Source organism: Schistocerca piceifrons, chromosome 1 (assembly GCF_021461385.2).
Source record: "Schistocerca piceifrons isolate TAMUIC-IGC-003096 chromosome 1, iqSchPice1.1, whole genome shotgun sequence".
NCBI classification, from domain to species: Eukaryota; Metazoa; Arthropoda; class Insecta; order Orthoptera; family Acrididae; genus Schistocerca; species Schistocerca piceifrons.
This window is the reverse complement of record NC_060138.1, coordinates 837,384,476-837,407,761: the sequence shown is the minus strand read 5'-3', so window position 1 is coordinate 837,407,761 and position 23,286 is coordinate 837,384,476. Positions and strand designations below refer to the sequence as shown.

Sequence of the window (23,286 nt, the reverse complement as noted above, 5' to 3'; positions counted from 1 at the left end):
GTTAGTTAGGTTTAAGTAGTTCTAAGTTCTAGGGGACTGATGACCTAAGATGTTAAGTCCAATAGTGCTCAGAGCCATTTTTGTTAAGTCCTAAAGTGCCCAGAACCATCATCAGTCCCATAGACTTAGAACTACTTAAACCTAACTAACCTAAGGACACCACCCACATCCATGCCCGAGGCAGGATTCGAACCTGCGACCGCAACACCAGCGCTGTTCCCGACAAACATTTTGTAAAGTCAAAATTCAGCGCTCTGGACCTAGACGAGCCGATAGACCCAGACCGACCACCGTGTCATCGTCGGCCAATCGCGCCATCAGATGCAGTACAGAGGGGCATGTGGTCAGTACACAGCTCACCCGGTGGTTGATATTAGGATTCGTGATGAGGGAACCGCTCCTACTGCATCAAACAGCTCCTCAGTTGGCCCCATGAGGCTAAGTGCACCCCATGCCATTTCTCCCACCAAAGAAAAATCCGTGGCAGTACCGAGAACCTAACCCAGGTCCTCTGCATTGCAGTCAACGAAGGAGGCGACCCTAACACTACTCTATACCGATTAGCCAGAACATTATGACCACCTACCTAATAGCCGCTATGTCCACCTTTAACACACATAACAGTGGCGACACGTCATGTCATGGAAGCAATGAGGCCTCGGTAGATCGCCGGAGGGAGTTGGCACCACGTCTGCACATACAACTCACCCGATTCCCGTAAATTCTGGAATTCTGGGGAGGATTGGGTTCAGAACTGACGAACTCGGAGGGGAGGGGGGGGGGCAGCACATGAACTGCAATGCAACTCGCCACTTTGTTCCCCGAACCACTCTATCGCGCACCTGGCCTTGTGACGCAGCGCATTATCTTGCTGAAAAAAGCTACTGCCGTCTGGAAACGTGACTGTCTTGGAGGGGTGTACGTGGTCTACAACCGTCCTTGGCCGCCATGGTGCCTTGCACGAGCTACACTGGAACCATGGATGCCCACGTGAATGTTCCACAGAGCATAATGGAGCCGCCACTAGCTTGTCTCCGTCCCGCAGTATACTGTGAGTCCAAAAAGCATTCGTCTAGCTGCGTATCTTTTAGAAAACGAGGTCTGCGTAACATGAAAAGATATGTATATAAAATTTAAAGAACCAGTCATGTAAGAAGCACCTCGGTAAGTCAGTTTTGTTGCAAAGCAAGGAAAGAATTAACATCCAAATCGACAGCAAGGTTAACAAAATAGAATGAGCTAGTTAATTAAAGTATTCGTCCACCATCTTAACATGCCGAAATTCTGCGCGCAGTGATTAAGCTATAACGCTGGCCCACGGCACACACTATAGAGTCAACCGTCTGCGGCCCCACTCTATCCCACGTTGTGGTTCTGAACTGCGCCGATACAGTGCAAGTAGCGCCACGGGCCGTAAGGGTAGTGAGACGGCGCTGATCGAAAGGACACTTACTCTCCACTTACATAATGAGTGCATATCTTCTTACGAGATTGTTAAAGTAATCGGTAGGCCTAGATCGACTGTTCAGTCGAGAATAGATCGATTTTGCGCAACGAAATCATTAAGAAACCAACCACGTACCGGACGCCCTCACACTTTGACTGATGCAGACGTGAGATTTATCATGAGGGAAATGAAGAAGAAACCTAAAATCAGCGCTCCTAAGTTGGCTGGGGAGTTAGAGTATAGGGGAAAGAAGGTATGAGCCAACACAATCAGAAATACCTTCAAAACGTATGGGTATCACGGCCGGATAGCGCGCAAGAAATTTTGTTTTAGTGAACGGAATCAGAAGAAACCTCTTCATTTTGCAATGGAACATAGATTCAACAAGGAAGACTTATGGAACAGAGTAATATTTTCTTTGGCGACTCCATGGAGTGTTCTGTGCACCACGACCAGATAATGGATGTAATTGGAAGGAGAAACAGCCTTGGTCGTATTTTTTTGTTTTATTATCCGCAAAATCGATTTTCGGTCACTTAGTGACCATCCTCAGTACTGTAATATACAATTAAAATTGTTAGGCACTGGTATTAACAGGCTGAGCGGTCACATGTGTTTACAGCATTGAGGATGGTCACTAAGTGACCGAAAATCGATTTTGCGGATAATAAAACAAAAAAATACGACCAAAGCTGTTTCTCCTTCCAGTAATATTTTCTGATATCAGTAAATATAACGTATTCGGGTCGGTTGGCAGGCGAATGGTGCGGCGTAAGAAGAATGCGGAGATATTGCCATGCAATCTTGTGCCAACGGTTAAACACAGTGAACCCTGATGGTGTGAGGCTGTATGAGTGCTGCAGGTGTTGGAAAATTACATTTCATAGACGATTTTAAAGGACAATCTGAATCCTAGCGCCGAAAAATTAGGTCTGCAAGGAAATAAAATTTTTCAACAAGATAACGACCTGAAGCATATGGCTCTAAATACAAGGCTGTGGCTTCTGTACAATACCCCAAGAAACTTAACACCCCTCCTCAGAGCCCAGACATTAATCCTACTGAACACCTTTGGAAAGTACTGGCAGATAGCATCAGGAGAAGACACATTTCTAACAAGAGAGACCTAAAAGAAGCACATCAAGACGAATGGGACAAAATTCCAGCCTCTCTGACGGCAAACTTAGTCAAGTCGATGCCCAGATGACTACAAGTGGTAATAGCTGCAAAGGGAAACCCCACTAAATATTAATTCTTGTAACTGAAACCATATTTTCAAACCGTAAATTTTAAAAAATATGAGTGGACGAATACTTTTTGAAGTAGCCTTTGAATAAGTTCTTCTTCTTTTGCTACTGCCTTGATCCCGCATTGTGCACAGGGTCGGCAGGGTTAAGTATGGACTTGGCATGGTTAATTTGAAGGGGTGGACGGATGCCCTTCAGCCGCCACCCCATACTCCCTGGGGCGGAAGTAGTGTAAAAATGGTTCTATGTGACTTAACTTCTGAGGTCATCAATCCCCTAGAATGTAGAACTAATTAAACCTAACTAACCTAAGGGTATCACACACATCCATTCCCGAGGCAGGGTTCGAACCTGCAACCGTAGCGCTCGGAAGTAGTGTACCCCAGCTCTCTGCGTCTAGTGTAAAGCGTGAAATAGTGTGAATGTGTTCCAAATGTCTGCGAGTCGTGTAACTGATGCGGGACGTGGGGACCAGCCCGGTATTCACCTAGTAGGATGTGGAAAACCGCCTAAAAACCACATCCAGGCTGGCCGGCACACCGGCCGTCGTCGTTAATCCACCAGGCAGATTCGATCTGGGGCCGGCGCGCCTACCCGAGTCGAGGAGGCAGCGTGTTAGCGCTCTCAGCTATCTGGCAGGTTCCATTTTTGTCAAATTTGCTATCGTTCTGGATGTATTTATTTGCTGTTCAACAACAAAAATGACTTACCAAGGTTCGTTGCATACGACTATGTGTTCACATTTTCCTTTCACGTGATATATGCCGGAAGGCGACGGATTCGCGCCCTCCCATCGGCATGATGAAGAAGGTATCGAGACTCATCAGACCTTGCAACGTTCTGCCACTGTGCTAACGTCCAGTGTAGATGGCCATGTGCCCATTTCTGTCCTACTTGCTAATGACGTTGTGTTAACATTGGCACAAGCATGGATCATCGGCTACAGAGGCCCATCGTTAGGAGTATTCGGTCCACTGTGTGTTCAGACACAGTTCGCTGCCTGTCCTGTTTTACCAGCCTGGTCAGCCTACAACATCCGACATCTGTAATGAGGGATGGCCGCCTGACCCCACGATTTCTGGCCGTGGTTTCACCTTGGCTTCGCCACGTGTTGAAGACACTAAGCACAGCGCTTCGCGAACACCCGACAAGTCGTGCAGTTTCCGAAATTCTCGTGCCGAGCCTCCGGGCCATCACAATCACCCCTCCGTTAAACTCAGATCGCGCGCCTTCCCCATTCTACACACGGACAGCACTCTCACTGATGCTACATGCACCGTGCATGTATCTGACTAGCAGCCCTTCAAAAAAAAAAAAATGGCTCTGAGCACTATGGGACTAAAGTACTGAGGTCATTAGTCCCCTATAACTTAGAACTAGTTAAACCTAACTAACCTAAGGACATCACACACATCCATGCCCAAGGCACGATTCGAACCTGCGACCGTAGCGATCTCGCGGCTCCAGACTGCAGCGCCTAGAACCGCACGGCCACTTCGGTTGGCTAGCAGCCCTTCCTCGCCTGGAAGGGTTTATATCGATAGTAGGTCGGTGGTCATAATGTTCTGGTTGATCAGTGTGTACAGGGTTTTACAAAAAGGTACGGCCAAACTTTCAGGAAACACTCCTCACACACGAATAAAGAAAAGATGTTATGTGGACATGTGTCCGGAAACGCTTAATTTCCATGTTAGAGCTCATTTTAGTTTCGTCAGTATTTGCTGTACGTCCTCGATTCACCGCCAGTTGGCCCAATTGAAGGAAGGTCATGTTGACTTCGGTTCTTGTGTTGACATGCGACGCATTGCTCTACAGTACTAGCATCAAGCACATCAGTACGTAGCATCAACAGGTAGTGTTCATCACGACCGTGGTTTTGCAGTAGGTACAATGTTTACAAATGCGGAGTTGGCAGATGCCCATTTGATGTATGGATTAGCACGGGGCAATAGCCGTGGCGCGGTACGTTTGTATCGAGACAGATTTCCAGAAAGAAGGTGTCCCGACAGGAAGACGTTCGATGCAATTGATCGGCGTCTTAGGGAGCACGGAACATTCCAGCCTATGACTCGCGACTGAGGAAGACCAAGGACGACGAGGACACCTGCAATGGACGAGGCAATTCTTCATGCAGTTGACGATAACCCTAATGTCAGCGTCAGAGAAGTTGCTGCTGTACAAGGTAACGTTGACCACGTCACTGTGTGGAGAGTGCTACGGGAGAACCAGTTGTTTCCGTACCATGTACAGCGTGTGCAGGCACTATCAGCAGCTGATCGGCCTCCACGGGTACACTTCTGCGAATGGTTCATCCAACAATGTGTCAATCCTCATTTCAGTGCAAATGTTCTCTTTACGGATGAGGCTTCATTCCAACGTGATCAAATTGTAAATTTTCACAATCAACATGTGTGGGCTGACGAGAATCCGCAAGCAATTGTGCAATCACGTCATCAACACAGATTTTCTGTGAACGTTTGGGCAGGCATTGTTGGTGATGTCTTGATTGGGCCCCATGTTCTTCCACCTACGCTCAATGGAGCACGTTTTCATGATTTCATACGGGATACTCTACCTGTGCTGCTAGAACATGTGCCTTTACAAGTACGACACAACATGTGGTTCATGCACGATGGAGCTCCTGCACATTTCAGTCGAAGTGTTCGTACGCTTCTCAACATCAGATTCGGTGACCGATGGATTGGTAGAGGCGGACCAATTCCATGGCCTCCACGCTCTCCTGACCTCAACCCTCTTGACTTTAATTTATGGGGGCATTTGAAAGCTCTTGTCTACGCAACCTCGGTACCAAATGTAGAGACTCTTCGTGCTCGTATTGTGGACGGCTGTGATACAATACGCCATTCTCCAGGGCTGCATCAGCGCATCAGGGATTCCATGCGACGGAGGGTGGATGCATGTATCCTCGCTAACGGAGGACATTTTGAGCATTTCCTGTAACAAAGTGTTTAAAGTCACGCTGGTACGTTCTGTTGCTGTGTGTTTCCATTCCATGATTACTGTGATTTGAAGAGAAGTAATAAAATGAGCTCTAACACGGAAAGTAAGCGTTTCCGGACACATGTCCACATAACATATATTCTTTCTTTGTGTGTAAGAAATGTTTCCTGAAAGTTTGGCCGTACCTTTTTGTAACACCCTGTATAAGATAACTATTGCTCGTGCAAGAGCACAGTGATTTACCCATGGCAACAAATAGTGACTCTGTTCCGATGAAAACTTTAAATATAAAAAGCTGCTAGAAGACCATAACAGATGCATTAGAAAAAGATAGAAAATTCCTAAACACATTTTGCGCTGCATTGCAGCGAGCAGCCGTTGGTATAGGAACTGCAATTGTTGTTGCTGTTAATTACTCAAGTAGCTGATATTTCGTGTAGAGTGGAACGTGGCTATAACAACATTCGAAGGACCTTTCTATAACCGAGTGTCGTTGTAACCGAGATTCGTATTTTCAGTTTACTGCTGTGGCAAATGGAAAATCACAAATTTATTTAGCCTTGTTTTTTTAATTTTACGTACAGTGTTCACTTTTAACCTTACATGAATACAGTATAAACAGCAGTATGTCGAGTTCTCATTAAACTTCATTACTTAAGAGTAAACTCTACTTAAGAGTGAACTTTATTTAAGAGTGAAATAATCAGTCATTTTACTCTGCTGTCTGTTTGCCCAATATACACTTTCTAAATTACGTTCTACGTTCATTATTTCATTTGCAATGTCACTGCTCTCTCCTCTAGCTGCATAGAACATGTTTACAATTCGAATGGCTTCTAAAGCGTCGCTAACGGTAGGGATAGGCACTTTATTTCTTTCTTCTTTTTTTTCATCTCCCTCGCTAACTTCATGGTAGCTGTGGCCCTGATTCTTCACCTCATTTACAATTTAGTTTTCACTTTACGCTTCAGTTGCAACAAGGTCATCATCTGTTGTTACACACATTTCATAGTCGCAATAATTGAGAATATCACAGTTACTTTCGGGCGGCAATGCACATAGCGGCAGATCATCAATGTCATCAAATGTATTTTCAGTTTCAGCGACATTTAGGCCTTCAATTGTGATTCGTGCATGGCGGAAACAGTTCTTGATGTTTTGGGCTGCGATGCAGCTCAAAGCTTTGATAATGTATCTGATCCCATCCATCAGTGTAATAGAATAATCCTGCTTTTGCTCAATACATTGTTCCATTTTCAGTAGTATGAGCTTACGGTAGTGGCATTTCAAACTCCTACTTTCTCCTTGGTCCATGGGCTGCAATAAGCTTGTCGTATTTGCAGGAAGAAAAACAAGTTTAATATTCTCCAGAATAGAGAGTGCAGGATGTGCTGGACAGTTACTAACAAGAATCAGTATCTTCCTTTTGTGATCCCAACGCCTTATTTCAATTTCAAAGAGAACAGAAGTCATCCAGAACTTTTTATAGCATTATAGTGCACTGGCAATGTTTTTTTACGTGTCTGAAACACCTAGGAATTTTTGATTTACCTAACACGAGCAATTTTGCCTCTCAATTCCATTTTTCTTTAGATAACTTGCCACCACCACGTTTTTCACCCTTGAATTTCAGAGTTTTATCAGGCGTCAATTTAAAGAAAATTCCAGTCTCGTCTGCATTAACCCTTTCAAGACGGACTTTTATATAGAAACTTCTTCTTTTGACCACATAGTGTTTTATCAGTCTTGATAATATCACGAATACATTTTTGTCAATTCTGAACTCACTTCCTGCAATTAGGCCCTGGGACACTGCTGTTCCAGTAGTCTTATTGAGTGGGACACGGGTGTCCCACTAGGTTACTCAGTGGAGCAAACGTTGTCCCACCAGTACCCAACAGCAATAGCGGTTTCTAAAATATATATAGAAAACAAGATGTATACAATCAGTTTTTATTACACTGGTTAGCAACAATTTGTAGAACACATTCACTATCAAAGAATTACACATGTCTGATTTGTTATAATTACGAATGAAATGTTGCAAAGCACTTTTTGCATAACGGATGCTGGCACATTTTGCAGATAGGTTTTGCTCTTGCTCCCTTGTTGTTGCTGGAACACAAAACACACCTTCTTCTTGTAGGTCCTTCTTCAGGGAGGTGTAGCCCTATATTCTGCATAACTCTTGCTCTCTTAGAAGGGCGCCCAGTTGAGGATTTCCGCTTTACCTTGGCAGTCTTTTATCCCTTGGCAATCATCTGCTCTGCTAGGTTGACTAGAAAATGTTTTAGTGGCACTGTCTTGAGTTGAATTTCCTTTTGTAAAATTCAGGCATTTACAACACTAGTTAGCAACAGTTTGTAGAACACTTTCTTCAACCATTTATCGGATTTCCTGTCTAAATCGTACAGTCTGCTCATCTGATCAGCCAAGTCCACGCCACTCATATATTCGTTATAAGTTTTCAGTGCCACTGGACATTCTACAACCAATTTAGATCCATCTTTTGCTTTTCTGTTCACTGTACATACATCATTAGAATGACAGTTACTGACCAACATCACTTCTTTGGTATCCCACCATTTACACCACACCACAACGTACCAGACGAATTGCAAAGAAACTCACATTCCCCCCCGAGCACGTTTCTTTGTTGATTTTGGCACATTTTTCCTGTTACCCACACACGTACCAACAGCTGCAAACGACAAGGTATCCATCAAAAGAATTGATGTAAAAAATCTATCAAATGACAACATTACATTAGTGTCTCTAATTGTTTTTGAGAGCTGCAGAACTACACTCTCACCCAAATTGCCATCCAGATTATTTGCATCCTTTCCACAATATATGTTGAAGTCATATGTGTCGCCTGTTACAGAAACACTCCTCATCCATATCTTTATGCCACGCTTCACTGGCTTCATAGGAAGGTATTGTTTCAAGGCTGACCTTCCTTTGAACTTTACCATACACTCGTCAATGCTGTGTACTGTACTTTCCGACTTCGCTTTCTGAAAAGTGTTTTTCAGACAAGTGACTATTGGCTCTAGGTAGTACAGCTTACCAGTTGTGTCTGGTTACTCAGGGAAATTTAAATACAGTTTAGAAAGTAACACTTTGCACCTGTCTCTGGAAATCGCTCTTTTTATAGCAACATTTCCCATTGAAGTATTGAATGACCAATAGTCCGAAAATGAGGGCATTCTCTTGTAACACATGACAAGCATAACACCAAGAACCAACCTAATTTCTCCAGGGTCTGTTCTCCGAACTGTTGTTTTCTTTACCATTTTTAGTCTCTGATTCGTACACTGAGAGATAAACATAAAAAGACTGGGAGGAAATATTATCTCAAAGACGTCTAGTTCTGAAGCACTCCTATCCAATTTTGCTAATACAACTGGAATTACCGTGTTTGGCATAGTCTTTCGAGGTCTGAACATTGCATCTACCTTTGACCACAACACTACATTGTTAGTTGAACCTCCGACGTATGAAACCTCACTGTTGTCTTGGTCACTGTCATCAGAATCACTTCGGGAGGACGACGGTTCAATCCCGTCTCCGGCCATCGTGATTTAGGTTTTCCGTGATTACCCTAAATCGCTTCAGGTAAATGCCGGGATGGTTCCTTTGAAAGGGCACGGCCGATTTCCTTCCACATCCTTCCCTCACCCGAGCTTGCGCTCCGTCTCTAATGACCTCGTTGTCGACGGGACGTTCAACACTAATCTCCTCCTCCTCCTCATCAGAATCACCCGTGTTAGAAGCACCAAGCCACTGCAAGATACGTTTATCAATATCGGAAGCCATCCCTGATTCAGTCCTACGTCAGTGTTTCTGAAATAATAAAGAATATAAAAGCTATTAGAGTGTGTTTCCTTTATATTGAGAACTGGTGGGACAATGATGTCCCAGGAAAAAGAATACTGGGAAATATACATCCTAAGTCGCAAAAACACTATTTCTGTTTTTTTTCATACGATAAACTTTCACAATCATGCGAATTATACATCAATACAACACAAATGTGTGTAGATAATACTTATATATGACACTCACGTTTTCTTAGCTCTATTTCAATGATTTTCTTCAAGAAACGATGCAAATATCACCACGACCATGTGATTTATTCACAGCTATACCGCCATGACAGTTTCACAAGTGCTGCGAACAGTCCAAACACAAGGAGGGAAGTTTAAAAGACTGTAATGTGCAAATTCATAGTTAAATTGGGACGCCTTTATCCCAACAGTCTACTTGGAACTTCTTGTGGGACATCAGTATTCACATTGCTGGCTTCACCGCTCACTCTGCCAAAAGTAATGCCGTGACGTTGCTTGAATCTGTCAATCCAGTCACTGCTGCGCACAAATTCCTCATCTCCCATAAGGAGAGGTCCACTAATGGGTACATTGATGCCTCTCTGTTGCTTAAATCACGTAAGCTCCGTTCAGCTTTTCGTAACCGCCTAATTTTATATCTATTTTGTGCAAACGCAGTAAAATTTTATTCGTATTCTTCCAAATCGTTTGGAATGTGGAATTTACGAGGCCAAATTGATGACACACGTCAACCTTTTCATGAAGGACTTTCACTTTTTCATCCATCCTTAAAACGTTTCTTTTACTGACCATGCTGTTCGAAAATGCGTGCGCTTCTTAACAAATTGTTATGGAAACAAACATCACGTGTACTGTTGACGAGTTCTGTGATTTGGCCACTACTGTAGTATGAATGCGCTGGGGCTAACAATGAGATGAGGAGTCTATACCTCACCTATTGTTGACGGAAGGGCAGAGAGAACAATATGTCAGTTTGCCATGTTACAACAGATTTTCTTCTACATTACATTATTTCTTGGAAAATCTTTTTGTTGCCTGTGGTCGCGCATTTACATTCGTCCTGTTAATCAAGGATGAGAAGTATGTTCCTTACGAGTAATATGGCCGTACCACAGAAATCACAGCGGTATAACCGAGTTGTTGTAACTGATGTCGTTATAAGAAAGTTCAACTGTGCTATGTTTCGTAACTGGCGTTCCGTCGCTGGTCTTCCTCGCTGTTCCTTTCCCTGTACTGTTCCTTTTAGAATTTTTCAAGCAGCAGGTAGTGGCATACTGTATGACTTGTCCACTTAAATCGTCTTCGACTGTTTTTCCTTAAGTCGTTGGTGTTAGTGGACAAGGAAATCCATTACAGCTACGAAATTCCACGCTGGAATTTATGTGTGCTCTGCAGAGACGAGGTAGGTAATCATTTGCAGACATCCTTTTATTTTGGTTGGACGAACAGTGAGTGAAAGAAGCGTGTGCAGAAGCAGTTTGTGTATGTTGTTCCGATCAGCAAACGTCAGATTGGTTTGGTACAGTTCTCCACTGCTGTTGGTTGTCAGCTACTCTCTCCATCACAGCATTAACCGCTAGATAAATCCCAAATAATCTGTGATCTGCACTGTAGATGGTGTATTAGTCGACCACAATATTATTGCATCTGGGAGTGTGGACGCTTTGGTCTGTGTATCGTGAGTTTCTATAGTGATATTTCAGCAAAACTTCTGAACTTGATAATATGTGAGTAACTGTCTTGAAATCATCCACAGTGCGATGCGCTTTCTGTGGTGTGCGTACTGTAAGACCTTTGGTACACACACCATAAGATTATTTGACTTGTCGCTCTATGCAAGTGTCAGCAATATGTCTCGTGGTCTTATCATGCCATGTTTATCTTCTGCCATTAGATCAGACGATAGAAATGCCACTTGCACGCTTAGAGTAGCAGATTGACGGTGACCAACTTTAAACAGAACTTGATTAATTTTCACAGACATTTATTAAAATAATAACAAGCATAAAAATAACTTAACTTGGTTCTGGATGCTATTTACAATTGACAATCTGAAGTTCCTTTGGCCTTGGTACGTAGATCTTATTCTCACATATCTCTGATACTTGACAAAGTGTCTAAACATTTATCTTCATGGCTTATTAGCTGCAGAACGAAACTTGACTACAGACTAACGCAGTCTCGTACAGACTAATGCAGACTGGTGCAGATAAATGCAGACTGACTGATCGGAGGTCTGTACACTCGTTTTAATACCTTGTGCGTTCATGTATCACTGTACGAGTGTGATCTGCGAGGAGAAAAGGTTCTACGTAAGCAGCAATCTCATTGGCTGCGTTACATATTAATACTCGGAACGGCGGAAGCAGAATTTGGTCTGTCTCTAACACAGCGCCATCTCGTAGTGCGGAGACGGACGAGCGCTGCACCTGCGCTGTTGTGCTTAGCGAGGCGCGCTCTAGTGGGAAAGTTGTGTACGCGCTGACTACGCGGAACTATGTACACAACACCTTCCTTAGTACCTACTGTACTTGTTTTGTTTAACTTTACCGCGTGTTTCCGAAAATGGCCGTGGGAGGCCAAGTGAAATGATATCGTGGTCGGTTTGTACTTGAACTCCAGCGACAAAATCTAGGGCGTTCTTCAGGGATATTTCGTGAATATTTCAGCACGGGGAATCTGCCGTCTCCTGCACTTTGATTTCTTACTTCATTTATCAGCACAACAGTGCAAATGTCGACGATATGCGCCGTGTGTCTCGTTTAGAAACAAAGTAGTACCGAATTTGACGCTGACGATAGTAATGCCTAGTTTATCCTTCGCCCTCAACCCAGCACGCTTCTGCCTCGGGTTTGTTCTTTCGGCGTTGATAGTCGTACGTTAACAATGATACGTAGCAATATGGATAGTTTACTGATGAAGAGCTGGTTGACGTGACCGAGTGTATTGCTTCACTGAATTCAACGGAAGAATGAAGCCACAGGAGACCAGTCTCAGCTCCATCAAAATGCTCGGAAAATATCCCTGAAAAACCTCAGAAATTTTGTCGGTGGATTTCGAAGACCTGCTCCTTGAATTTCATCCTCCTAGCAGCACTTCAACTACTATTTTCAGCAACTACTCTTGTTGTAATACATGCTGAACAATTATATTTCTTCGAGTCGTCAGATATTTTTAACCATTTATTTATTCTCATCACAGGACTTGTTCATTCCTTGCATTGTATGGAACTGGGGACCTAGAAACGAGGGAGAGGCTTCGTCCCCGCCGTAGCCTCAGTCGTACACAACCCCACAACAGGCTACAGCAGTCCACTCACTCCTCCGCCGCCCTCACCGAACCCAGGGTTATTGTGCGGTTCGGTCCCCAGTGGAACCACACGGAAACGTCTCATATCAGACGAGTGTAACCCCAGTGTGTGCGTGGTAGAATAATGATGTATGCGTACGCGGATAAAGTGTTTGCCCAGCAATTGCCTACATTGTGTAACTGAGGCTGAATAAGGAGAACAAGCCCGCATTCGCCGAGGCAGATGGAAAACCACCTAAAAATCCACAGACTGGTCGGCACACCGAATCTCGACACTAATCCGCGACGCCATGGTACTTTATTCCTTACTCGGTCATTCCATCTTTTCACATGCAGCACATTTGAAAGGAGCTCTAATCGTTTCATTTCTGTCTTTGTAACTGTTTGACAGCTTCTTGCTCGGTAGACAGTCACTCCATTTGGGGGAGGAAAGAGCATATTATGTCTTGACCGTGCGAAAATTAATTATTGCTACTGGTGTCAATAGTCTTGACCACTTGGCGCAATCAAATCGTCCCTACTTGCACAGTTTCAAGGGGGTTGTAACCGATGTATTAAGAAACGGAGAAAGTGGATAGGAACAATTTTCTTAATTCGCCAAGAAAAAAATATCATGAGACTTTCATATACGAGCTATATATCTCCCAGTTGGTCCTTCTGTTGCGTTACCCCATTTCACGAGATGTATGTGATTTCTTCACGAATCTTGGAAGTTACACTCACGGATATTAAGAACAAGCCGTTCAGTATACACAAAGGGCTCCATTTTGCTCCGGCCTGTTGCAGCAATAGTGGTTCTCTGCTACAAATAAAAGACAGTCTCTGTTGCAGTATTTATTAATATCGCGTCTCGTGCTCTTGCTGCATCATCAGATGAACTGCAGAACTTCACTTGACTCCTCGTCGTCCACGCCTCAGCACACATTTCATCGGCTTCAGTATTTATTAGTGAGACACGTGCCTGTACATGTCGGTTTATTTAAAACCTTTGCTACTGGTGCTTGCTGATTTTATTTGCTTCTCTAATCCTGAATACTCGGCTCGGCATGTATTTCATGGTTTTTCATCGTTTTAGGATTTTTGGGTTGGGTTGTTTGGGGAAGGAGACCAGACAGCGAGGTCATCGGTCTCATCAGGTTAGGGAAGGACGGGGAAGGAATTCGGCCGTGCCCTTTGAAAGGAAACATCCCGGCATTTGCCTGGAGCGATTTAGGGAAATCACGGAAAACCTAAATCAGGATGGCCGGACGCGGGATTGAACCGTCGTTCTCCCGAATGCCCGTGTCTAACCACCGCGCCACCTCGCTCGGGTTTAGGATTTGAATCTTCAGTTTGAAGATTGCGTTTCCGCTTCAGTTGTTCTTTCCGTGGTTTTAATATTGTCGAAGGTGACTGGCACCATGGTTTTTAGTTGTGACTAATGCGGATCCGCGTTTTTTTAAGGTATATTTGCATCCTCGCACCATTAGTTTATTCTCCCACTTAATCCTTTAAATACCTTGAATGAAATCTTTCATGTAATATTTACTTTGTCACATTTTGCAGTTATAATTCCAATCCCAAAGAAAGCAGGTGTTGACAGATGTGAAAATTACCGAACTATCAGTTTAATAAGCCACAGCTGCAATACGCTAACTCGAATTCTTTACAGACGAATGGAAGAACTGGTAGAAGCCGACCTCAGGGAATGTCAGTTCGGATTCCGTAGAAATGTTGGAACACGTGAGGTAATACTGACCCTACGACTTATCTTAGAAAATAGATTAAGGAAAGGCAAACCTACATTTCTAGCATTTGTAGACTTCGAGAAAGCTTTTGACAATGTTGACTGGAATACTCTCTTTCAAATTCTGAAGATGGCAGGGGTAAAACACAGGGAGCGAAAGGCTATTTACAATTTGTACAGAAACCAGATGGCAGTTATAAGAGTCGATGGGCATGAAAGAGAAGCAGTGGTTGACAAGGGAGTGAGACAGGGTTGTAACCTCGCCCTGATGTTATTCAATCTGTATATTGGGCAAGCAGTAAAGGAAACAAAAGAAAAATTTTGAGTAGGAATTAAAATCCATGAAGAAGAAATTAAAACTTTGAGGTTCGCCGATGACATTGTAATTCTGTCAGAGACAGTAAAGAACCTGGAAGAACAGCTGAACGGAATAGACAGTGTCTTGAAAGGAGGGTATAAGATGAACATCAACGAAAGCAAAACGAGGATAATGGAATGTGGTCGAATTAAATCGAGTGATGCTGAGGATTTTAGATTAGGAAATGAGACGCTTAAAGTAGTAAATGAGTTTTCCTATTTGGGGAGCAAAATAGCTCATGATGGTCGAAGTAGAGAGGATATAAAATGTGGACTGGCAATGGCAAGGGAGACGTTTCTGAAGAAGAGAAATTTATTAAGATCGAGTATTGATTTAGGTGTCAGGAAGTCTTTTCTGAAGGTATTTGTATGGAGTGCAGCCAAATATGGAAGTGAAACGTGAACGATAAATAATTTAGACAAAAAGAGAATAGAAGCTTTAGAAATGTGGTGCTACAGGAGGATGCTGAAGATTAGATGGGTATATCACGTAACTAATGCGGAGGTATTGAATAGAATTGAGGAGAAGAGGAGTCTGTGGCACAACTTGACTAGAAGAAGGGATCGGTTGGTAGGCCATATTCTGAGGCATCAAGGGATCACCAATTTAGTATTGGAGGGCAGCGCGGTGGGTAAAAACCGTAGAGGGAGATCAAGAGATGAATACACTAAACAGATTCAGAAGGACGCAGGTTGCAGTAGGTACTGGGAGATGAAGAAGGTTGCACAGGATAGAGTAGCATAGAGAGCTGCATCAAACCAGTCTCAGGACTGAAGACCACAACAACAACAACAACTGGTGGTGCTCTAAGAACGCGAAACGCTTTGTTAATCGGTAAATACTGCAACAGTGACTATCTTTTATTTAGAGAACATTGAGCGTGGCACAAGATGCCGCTACCGTAGATTGTCACGCTTTTCCTAGCACCCTAGTGACAACTAAAGAAACTGGCGATCGGTCTGCTCTATCACTTCTCTTAATTCTACGTCATGAGGTCACTAGGCTGACGAAGAAAACTGAAGTATCGGAAAGACAAGAATTCAGATTGCGTTCTACTTCGTAAGTGTGTCGGGAAGTCCGCGCACTCTTCGGTTAAAACAGTATGTTGTCCATTGATGAACCAAAACATAATGACCACTGCTCACCGCGACGTTGGACATCGCCTTGTGGCGTTGCGGGTACGTGATGCGGTAACACAAGTATGTAAACGGAGCAGACACGGAGGGGGGAAAACCTAGCGTAGATATGGGCTGCAAATGGGGAAATCTATTGAGATCAGCTGGTATCAAAGTCCTGTTACCAGTGTCATAAAAAAACACAGGCTCCAGTGGTATGGGCGCATGATGAGAACGAACAACGAAAGACCTACCAAAAACTATTTCAACCTATATCTTGTAGGATTAAATCCATGGTGAAAAACCAAGAAAACACTGGATAGAGACTGTAAGATCAGATGCGGAGAAGAAAGGACACAATTGGGAAGTTGTCCTGGAACAGACGATGTAAGAAGACAGGAGATGGTGAGCGGTTGTACACAACACCTGGGTAACTGGAATTGGAAAACGATGATGATGATTGATATAAGCGACTTTGGCAAAGGGCATATTATTATTAGACAGAGCCAGTGAACGACTATCTCGGAAACGGCAAAGCTGGTTCAATGTTCAATGCTACTGTCGTGAGCATCTACGTAAAGAGATAGAAGGACTGTGAAACTAAACTACCACTAGGACCAGAACGTGGGATTCGGAGGCTACTCTGCGCTCTGAAGTAGGATAGACGGTTATCTGCAGCATTTCTGCCTAAAGAGCACAATGCTGGTGTACACACAAATATTCGCAGCACACCATGCATCTTGCATTGTTGAACATGCAACTCCGCAGCAGTCCACCCCTATATGTTCACATGTTGATCTAGAAACATCGCCAATTACGACTGCAGTGGGCACAGGACCATCGGAATTCGACCGTCGGCTCTTCGGGTGAATCACATTTTTGCTATGCTAGGTCGCTGGTCATCTCCACAAACGCCGTCATCGAGGTGAATGGCGACTCAAAACGTGCAGCGCGCCAGGGACGCAAGCGGGTGGGAGCAGTATTATGCTATGTGACATAGTCTCCTGCCCTTGCATAGGACCTGTGGTACTAATCAAAGACACCCGGACGGGTTGGAGAATTTCTCTGCCCGGGGACTGGGTGTTTGTGTTGTCCTCATCATTTCGTCATCACCATTTGTGACAGTGACTGGATTGGATTGTGAATAAAAAATGGACTGTGTAGAAATTTGGACTTTGTACGGGCGCTGATGACCGCGCAGTTGAGCGCGCTACAAACCAAAGATGATCCTCATCACTAATTGAATGCACGCTGACAGCTGCGAACCACTTGCATCCATTCATGCATGCTTGATGTCTTCCCTGACACGATCCCATCTTCCAGCAGTATAATTGTCCATGTCTCGGATCCACAACCGTGCTACAGTGGTTTGAGAAGCATTATAGCGCAGTCACGAGACCAAGTTCGCGTTATTTAAATCCTATGGAACCCATCTGGATCGCTATCGGGTGCCATCACCGCGTACACAAATCAGAGGCCCGTTATTTAAGCGAATTACATGACCTGTACGTAGACATCTAATGCCACACACCTCCACAAACCATTCAACAAACTGTCGGAGCCATAATACGCAGTATCTGTGATGTATTTCGTTGCAATGACGCACAAATGTGTTATTAAGCAGGTAGTTCAAAAATGGTTCAAATGGCTCGAAGCACTATGGGACTTAACAGCTGAGGTCATCAGTCCCCGAAACCTAGAACTACTTAAACCTAACTAACCTAAGGACATCACACACATCCATGCCCGAGGCAGAATTCGAATCTGCGACCGTAGCAGTCGCGCGGTTCCGGACTGCAGTGCCTAGAACCGCTCGGCCACCGAGGCCGGCTAAGCAGGTAGTCATAATATTTGGCTCATCAGTGTATACTGGAGTACTAAGATATAAAAAGTTTGTGCCCAGTGGTAATCGTGCCATACACAGAGATCTATTTTTCTCCATGTCCCCTTGACGTTTTGCGAAGCGTCCTTGTAGTTATACTTCGAAATACTTCCTCAACAAGTGTTCAAGTGTGTGTGAAATATTATAGGACTTAACTGCTAAGGTCATCAGTCCCTAAGCTTACACACTACTTAACCTAAATTATCCTAAGGACAAACACACACACACATCCATGCCCGAGGGAGGACTCGAACCTCCGCCGGGACCAGCCGCACAGTCCATAACTGCAGCGCCTGAGACCGCTCGGCTAATCCTACGCGGCTTTCCTCAACAACTTTGTGCAATTTTTCATAAGCCTTTTAACGTTGAGCCAAATCTTCACAGTAGTTTCCGAGATTAGACATCACATACGGACAGAAGAACGTGACGAGGAACATAAATCTGTAGCATGTTTGCATAACGCTCTTGAGCGTAGCAGAAGTTGTGGCAACAAAGCATGGCAGGGTGCATCTCTTTACGTCAGATAATCCATTAAAAAGCATCGGCCCAAATGGTGGTATATCGATATCATCGATATTTTCTGGCGATCTAATCGGATAATATTTTTATCATCACCTAACTCACAAAATAGAAAACTCCACCCTACCTTCTTTTTAAAACTGGAATATTTACGGCATAAAACAGGTACAGCTTTCTACTTTGAAGTTAATAAAAGAAATTTTGACTATTATCAATTGTGTATTTTTTTTTACTCCTCTCACTCGAAAGAAATGCTGCCTGAAATATTGGAAATGTGGAAGCTAAAAAAGGAGACTATCTCTAGACACTCGTCCAGAATTATCAGTGTGCTTATGAATACCACCAACTGGACAATTGGGAGATAATTCATTTGCAATCTGAAGGGAAATGTCTCAACCTAGTTCCAGTCTGTGTCAGATAGCTAGGAATTTGTTATCAGTTCTAAGGACTTCAGTTCCAGAACAAAGACTGTTTTCAAAAGCTGTTGAAGTGATTTCTGCTCAGGGAAGTAGGTTAAAAGCAGATCATTCTAATAAAAAAAATTTTACGATCTTAAGAAAATAAGTTTTGCAACTAATAATTTTTTTTTCATTTACGTTGTCTGTACTTCGAGTAATTTGTTTCTGCCCCTTTTTTCTTATGCTGTAGTATAACTTTATTTTTTTTTCCTAATATTTCTCTGATTATATGTAAACTAATGTGTAACGAAAACTGGTTTTCGTTGATTTTTTATCAACTCATGAAACCCACTTCTCATGGTATTAAATAATATATGCAATGATAATTAACCTGAATTAAAAATTAAATTTTTACTACATATGTATCGAAACATCGATATTTTTCATTCGATTTATCGACGACATTTATTGGCGCTATGTTGGACTATATCCAACGCCGTTATTTATCTTCCGATGTCCCATCGCCAACACGCACGCTACTAATCGCTGCTTCACAGTGTAACTCTGTCGGCATGAAGTCATATCTCAAACAATGCAATACTGAAACAAAATAATACAATACTGGCAATAATGCTTTCTGTCAATCTCAAGCACGGATATCAATAAAACTATTTAGTTCTTCAATTGTACAATCAAGAGGGATAGGGTGTCTTCCTGGACACACTGTAATTAAAATATTTTTGTGTAATATTCATTCAATGTATTTTTCATATTTGTCTTTCTGAATACTAAAAGTTATGTTGACATTCCGCTTTGCATCATTTTGGATAGTTACCCTTGAATGTTTGTTGGTTGTGACCTATTGTGACCGTTGATCATCGATAACTGGTTACACAACGCCTAGTCTTAACGTTCCGAGGCGACTTGAGAGTTCAGTTGTCTTACGTCTAGGGGCAGCAGCTACTTCCATGATTGTTTTTCAGATGAGGAGTGGCAGCTGGAGGACAGAAGCAACGCCACGCTCTCTGTGGACACTGACTGCATGCAGCTGTTGGCGGACGTCCTGGACCACCCCACGTGTCCACTGGAAGACCTGCCACCGGAAACCATCAAGCGGCGCGAGCAGTGCCGTGTGCAGCTGTGGACCGACATGATGCGGCGATCGCCCCACATACCCGTGACCAGCTACCTGGCATACACGCAGAGGACAAACGTCAACCTCTGCCTCTTGGCCTGGATGGCAGTCAACTCATTCGGCATATGCCAGGACGTCCCATTTAGTATCATGCAGTCTGTGCAAGATGCTCGCTGCTATTTCGATAATCCCCACGACCAGTCGTGCCTGGAATCGAACGCTACAGATGCCATCTGCTCCGTTTCCAGAGCTATTGTGTTGCTCAAGTGTCGCGATTTTTCTTTCCGTAAGCCTTTCGATCTATGTCGCGTCGTGCTTTTCCCAGATGGATCGTACTCACCAGTGTCCAATTCAAAGTGGTTTGATCGCCCCAAAGGGTATTTAAAGCCAACAGAGAGAACGCTGAACTTCAAAGACAGTTTAAACAATGCCACTTTGAAATACAAGGACTTTAAAATCGAAAGTTTACAACCTTTAGAAAATTCGTTCATAGCAGTAAATATTCTTTTCCGTTTTTTCACCGCTGGAATATACATGTACCTTCCCCACTTGCGTAATTTACCTGGAATGATATTCTTGTTATTTCAGGTCACGGGTGTAATTCAGATCTTGTGTTCTGAGGTCATGTATCGTATGGTAGGTGTCCCCGACTTACCTACGACCGTACTAATCGACAGTGCCCTCACACTTCTCAGCTGTATCTGGCTAAACGCGTTCTGCTACCGAATGTACGCGTGCATCCGTCATCTCAGGCTTCCTAACGACCTGCTACCGGCTGAAGCAAGAAAAGTGTTCTGCCGTCAGGTGTTGTATGCACTAATACCCTGGAGTCTTGTGTGTGCAGCCAGTATTACTCTGGAAACAACGAACAAAGATTACATTTTCCACAGTCGGATTATAATACTCGCGGGAATTTCATTATCCATAGCTTCCAATTTGGTTCTTCTTGGACTGGTTGGGTTCATGTACCTTCGTAATAAGAAATCCATGCGGCAACTCGAAATTTTTAGTAAAAATAAATTGGGCTCAAAGAAACAACTTCTTTACCTTTCAGTTAAGACTGTGATGTTAAGTGGGATATGTATACTTATTAGAATTGGTTTCCACCAGGCACAGGGCGTAGCGCAGTTTGTTTACTACGTACACATAGCTTCAATGGCACAGGGACCACTGCTGTTCGTCTTTTTCATTTGTAATGATACAACGCTCCCTGTATTCAAGAGAAGGATGCTAGCGCTGTGCAGACCAGACGTCGTCAGCCCAGGAGAAGAGCTGTGTTCATCGGCTGAGAGAAATCTGGCAAAGAGAAACAATGAACAGGCTCCGGCAGCAGAATCCTCCTTGAATTGTCCATGAGTCTTCTTCTCAAAGGACTGTCTACATTTTAGACCGTACCAATGCCAGTTCTCTTTTATAAAGATTTAATCCAACTGATACGACAAAATTAACTGCGGATGATATTAAACCACTGTTGCAGACTCTGTTTACGTATGTTACTTCACTGAGATGAAGAAACTACTCACTAAAATTGAATCTGCATGAAAATAAGAGATAAGTTCTTGCCCTACTTATTCTACCAAATCGTATTATTAGACATTAACACGAACTCCAAAATTTAAATAACGACGTTTTATGATATCTGGCATTCATCAAAAACGAAAATAATGCAAGAACTTCCCGTTTATGGTAGATTATTGTAGCCACCGTTGTGTAAACTGAAGGCAACAGAACATATTCTGACAGTGCATTTACAGGAATCTTTTCTCCGTTCATACTATTCATAAAAGGCTTTCACCAGATGTCTATGTCTCTGTTATTTTGTACATAATTAATTGCACAGTTGTGTTTCGTTTTGTGTCTCGCTGCAAATGGAAGAGCCTACGATTCGGTCTTCGACTGGTCCTGGAAATTAGTTGTTTTAACAGGTAATATGACTTTCACATCTGGAAACGCTATATGTACCTGAATGTTATCATATTGTACCACATTAAACTACAGGATGAGACAAAAATTTTCATTACGTGTTTATTTATATACTCTTTTAATTAACATTATTTATCTTGCTGAAATATGAAAATTTCATACATGTGTGTAAAAGTCATACATGTATATGATTTGCAATTTAAATACCATTCCAAGGTAAATTAATATCAGTGTAAAAACAGAGTAACTGTGAGATGGAGACAGTTGAAGGGCAGTAGTGTGTGGATGAAGGTGTGAAGGTATTTATTGGGCCGATTAGTGGTTCGATTCGAGAGTGTAGAGCAAAATGTTAGAATAATGGACATCAATAAAAACCTGCTTTGTAAAACGTGGTTCGAATCGAATGCAAAGTGTTACACTGGCAGATTTACACGTCACTGAAGTAACGGCGTTTGTGAGGCATTCGGTGGCTTGTTGAGCGATTGATGCATAAAGGTAAGGCACTAAAAATCTAGTTGCATCCTGTATGCTACTCTTAAACAAGGAAGAACAGTTTTGAAAAGGGCATTTACACAAAGAGTATTGTGGAAGGAAAAACATGTGCCAGAATTTAAACTGTAGTGACACATGTTTTCAGGAGATAAGATAGAAGGGCATAATACTGACCCTTAACATAGACAAATGTAATGTATTGCGAATACACAGAAAGAAGAATCCTTTATTGTATGATTATATGATAGCGGAACAAACACTGGTAGCAGTTACTTCTGTAAAATATCTGGGAGTATGCGTGCGGAACGATTTGAAGTGAAATGATCATATAAAATTAATTGTTGGTAAGGCGGGTACCAGATTGAGATTCATTGGGAGAGTCCTTAGAAAATGTAGTCCATCAACAAAGGAGGTGGCTTACAAAACACTCGTTCGACCTACACTTGAGTATTGCTCATCAGTGTGGGATCCGTACCAGGACAGGTTGACGGAGGAGATAGAGAAGATCCAAAGAAGAGCGGCGCGTTTCGTCACAGGGTTATTTGGTAACCGTGATAGCGTTACGGAGATGTTTAACAAACTCAAGTGGCAGACTCTGCAAGAGAGGCGCTCTGCATCGCGGTGTAGCTTGCTCGCCAGGTTTCGAGAGGGTGCGTTTCTGGATGAGGTATCGAATATATTGCTTCCCCCTACTTATACTTCCCGAGGAGATCACGAAGGAAAAATTAGAGAGATTAGAGCGCGCACGGAGGCTTTCAGATAGTCGTTCTTCCCGCGAACCATACGCGACTGGAACAGGAAAGGGAGGTAATGACAGTGGCACGTAAAGTGCCCTCTGCCACAGACCGTTGGGTGGCTTGGGGAGTATAAATGTAGATGTAGATGTAATGTGACTCGTAATCAATAAAATTATTGCCCATTTG

The 23,286-nt window shown here is 43.2% G+C and overlaps 1 protein-coding gene across 2 annotated transcripts in view; it reads left to right on the top strand.

Annotated features, from left to right (window-relative positions):
* Positions 1 to 21,938, top strand: part of LOC124794115 — a 157,103-nt gene extending 135,165 nt beyond the window's left edge. For both annotated transcript variants that reach the window (XM_047258073.1, XM_047258074.1), the window contains one exon: positions 19,797 to 21,938. In XM_047258073.1, coding sequence (XP_047114029.1) covers positions 19,797 to 21,304 — 1,508 coding nt within the window. In that variant the 3' untranslated portion in view covers positions 21,305 to 21,938. The remainder of the gene's footprint in view (positions 1 to 19,796) is intronic.
* Positions 21,939 to 23,286: the final 1,348 nt, after the last annotated feature.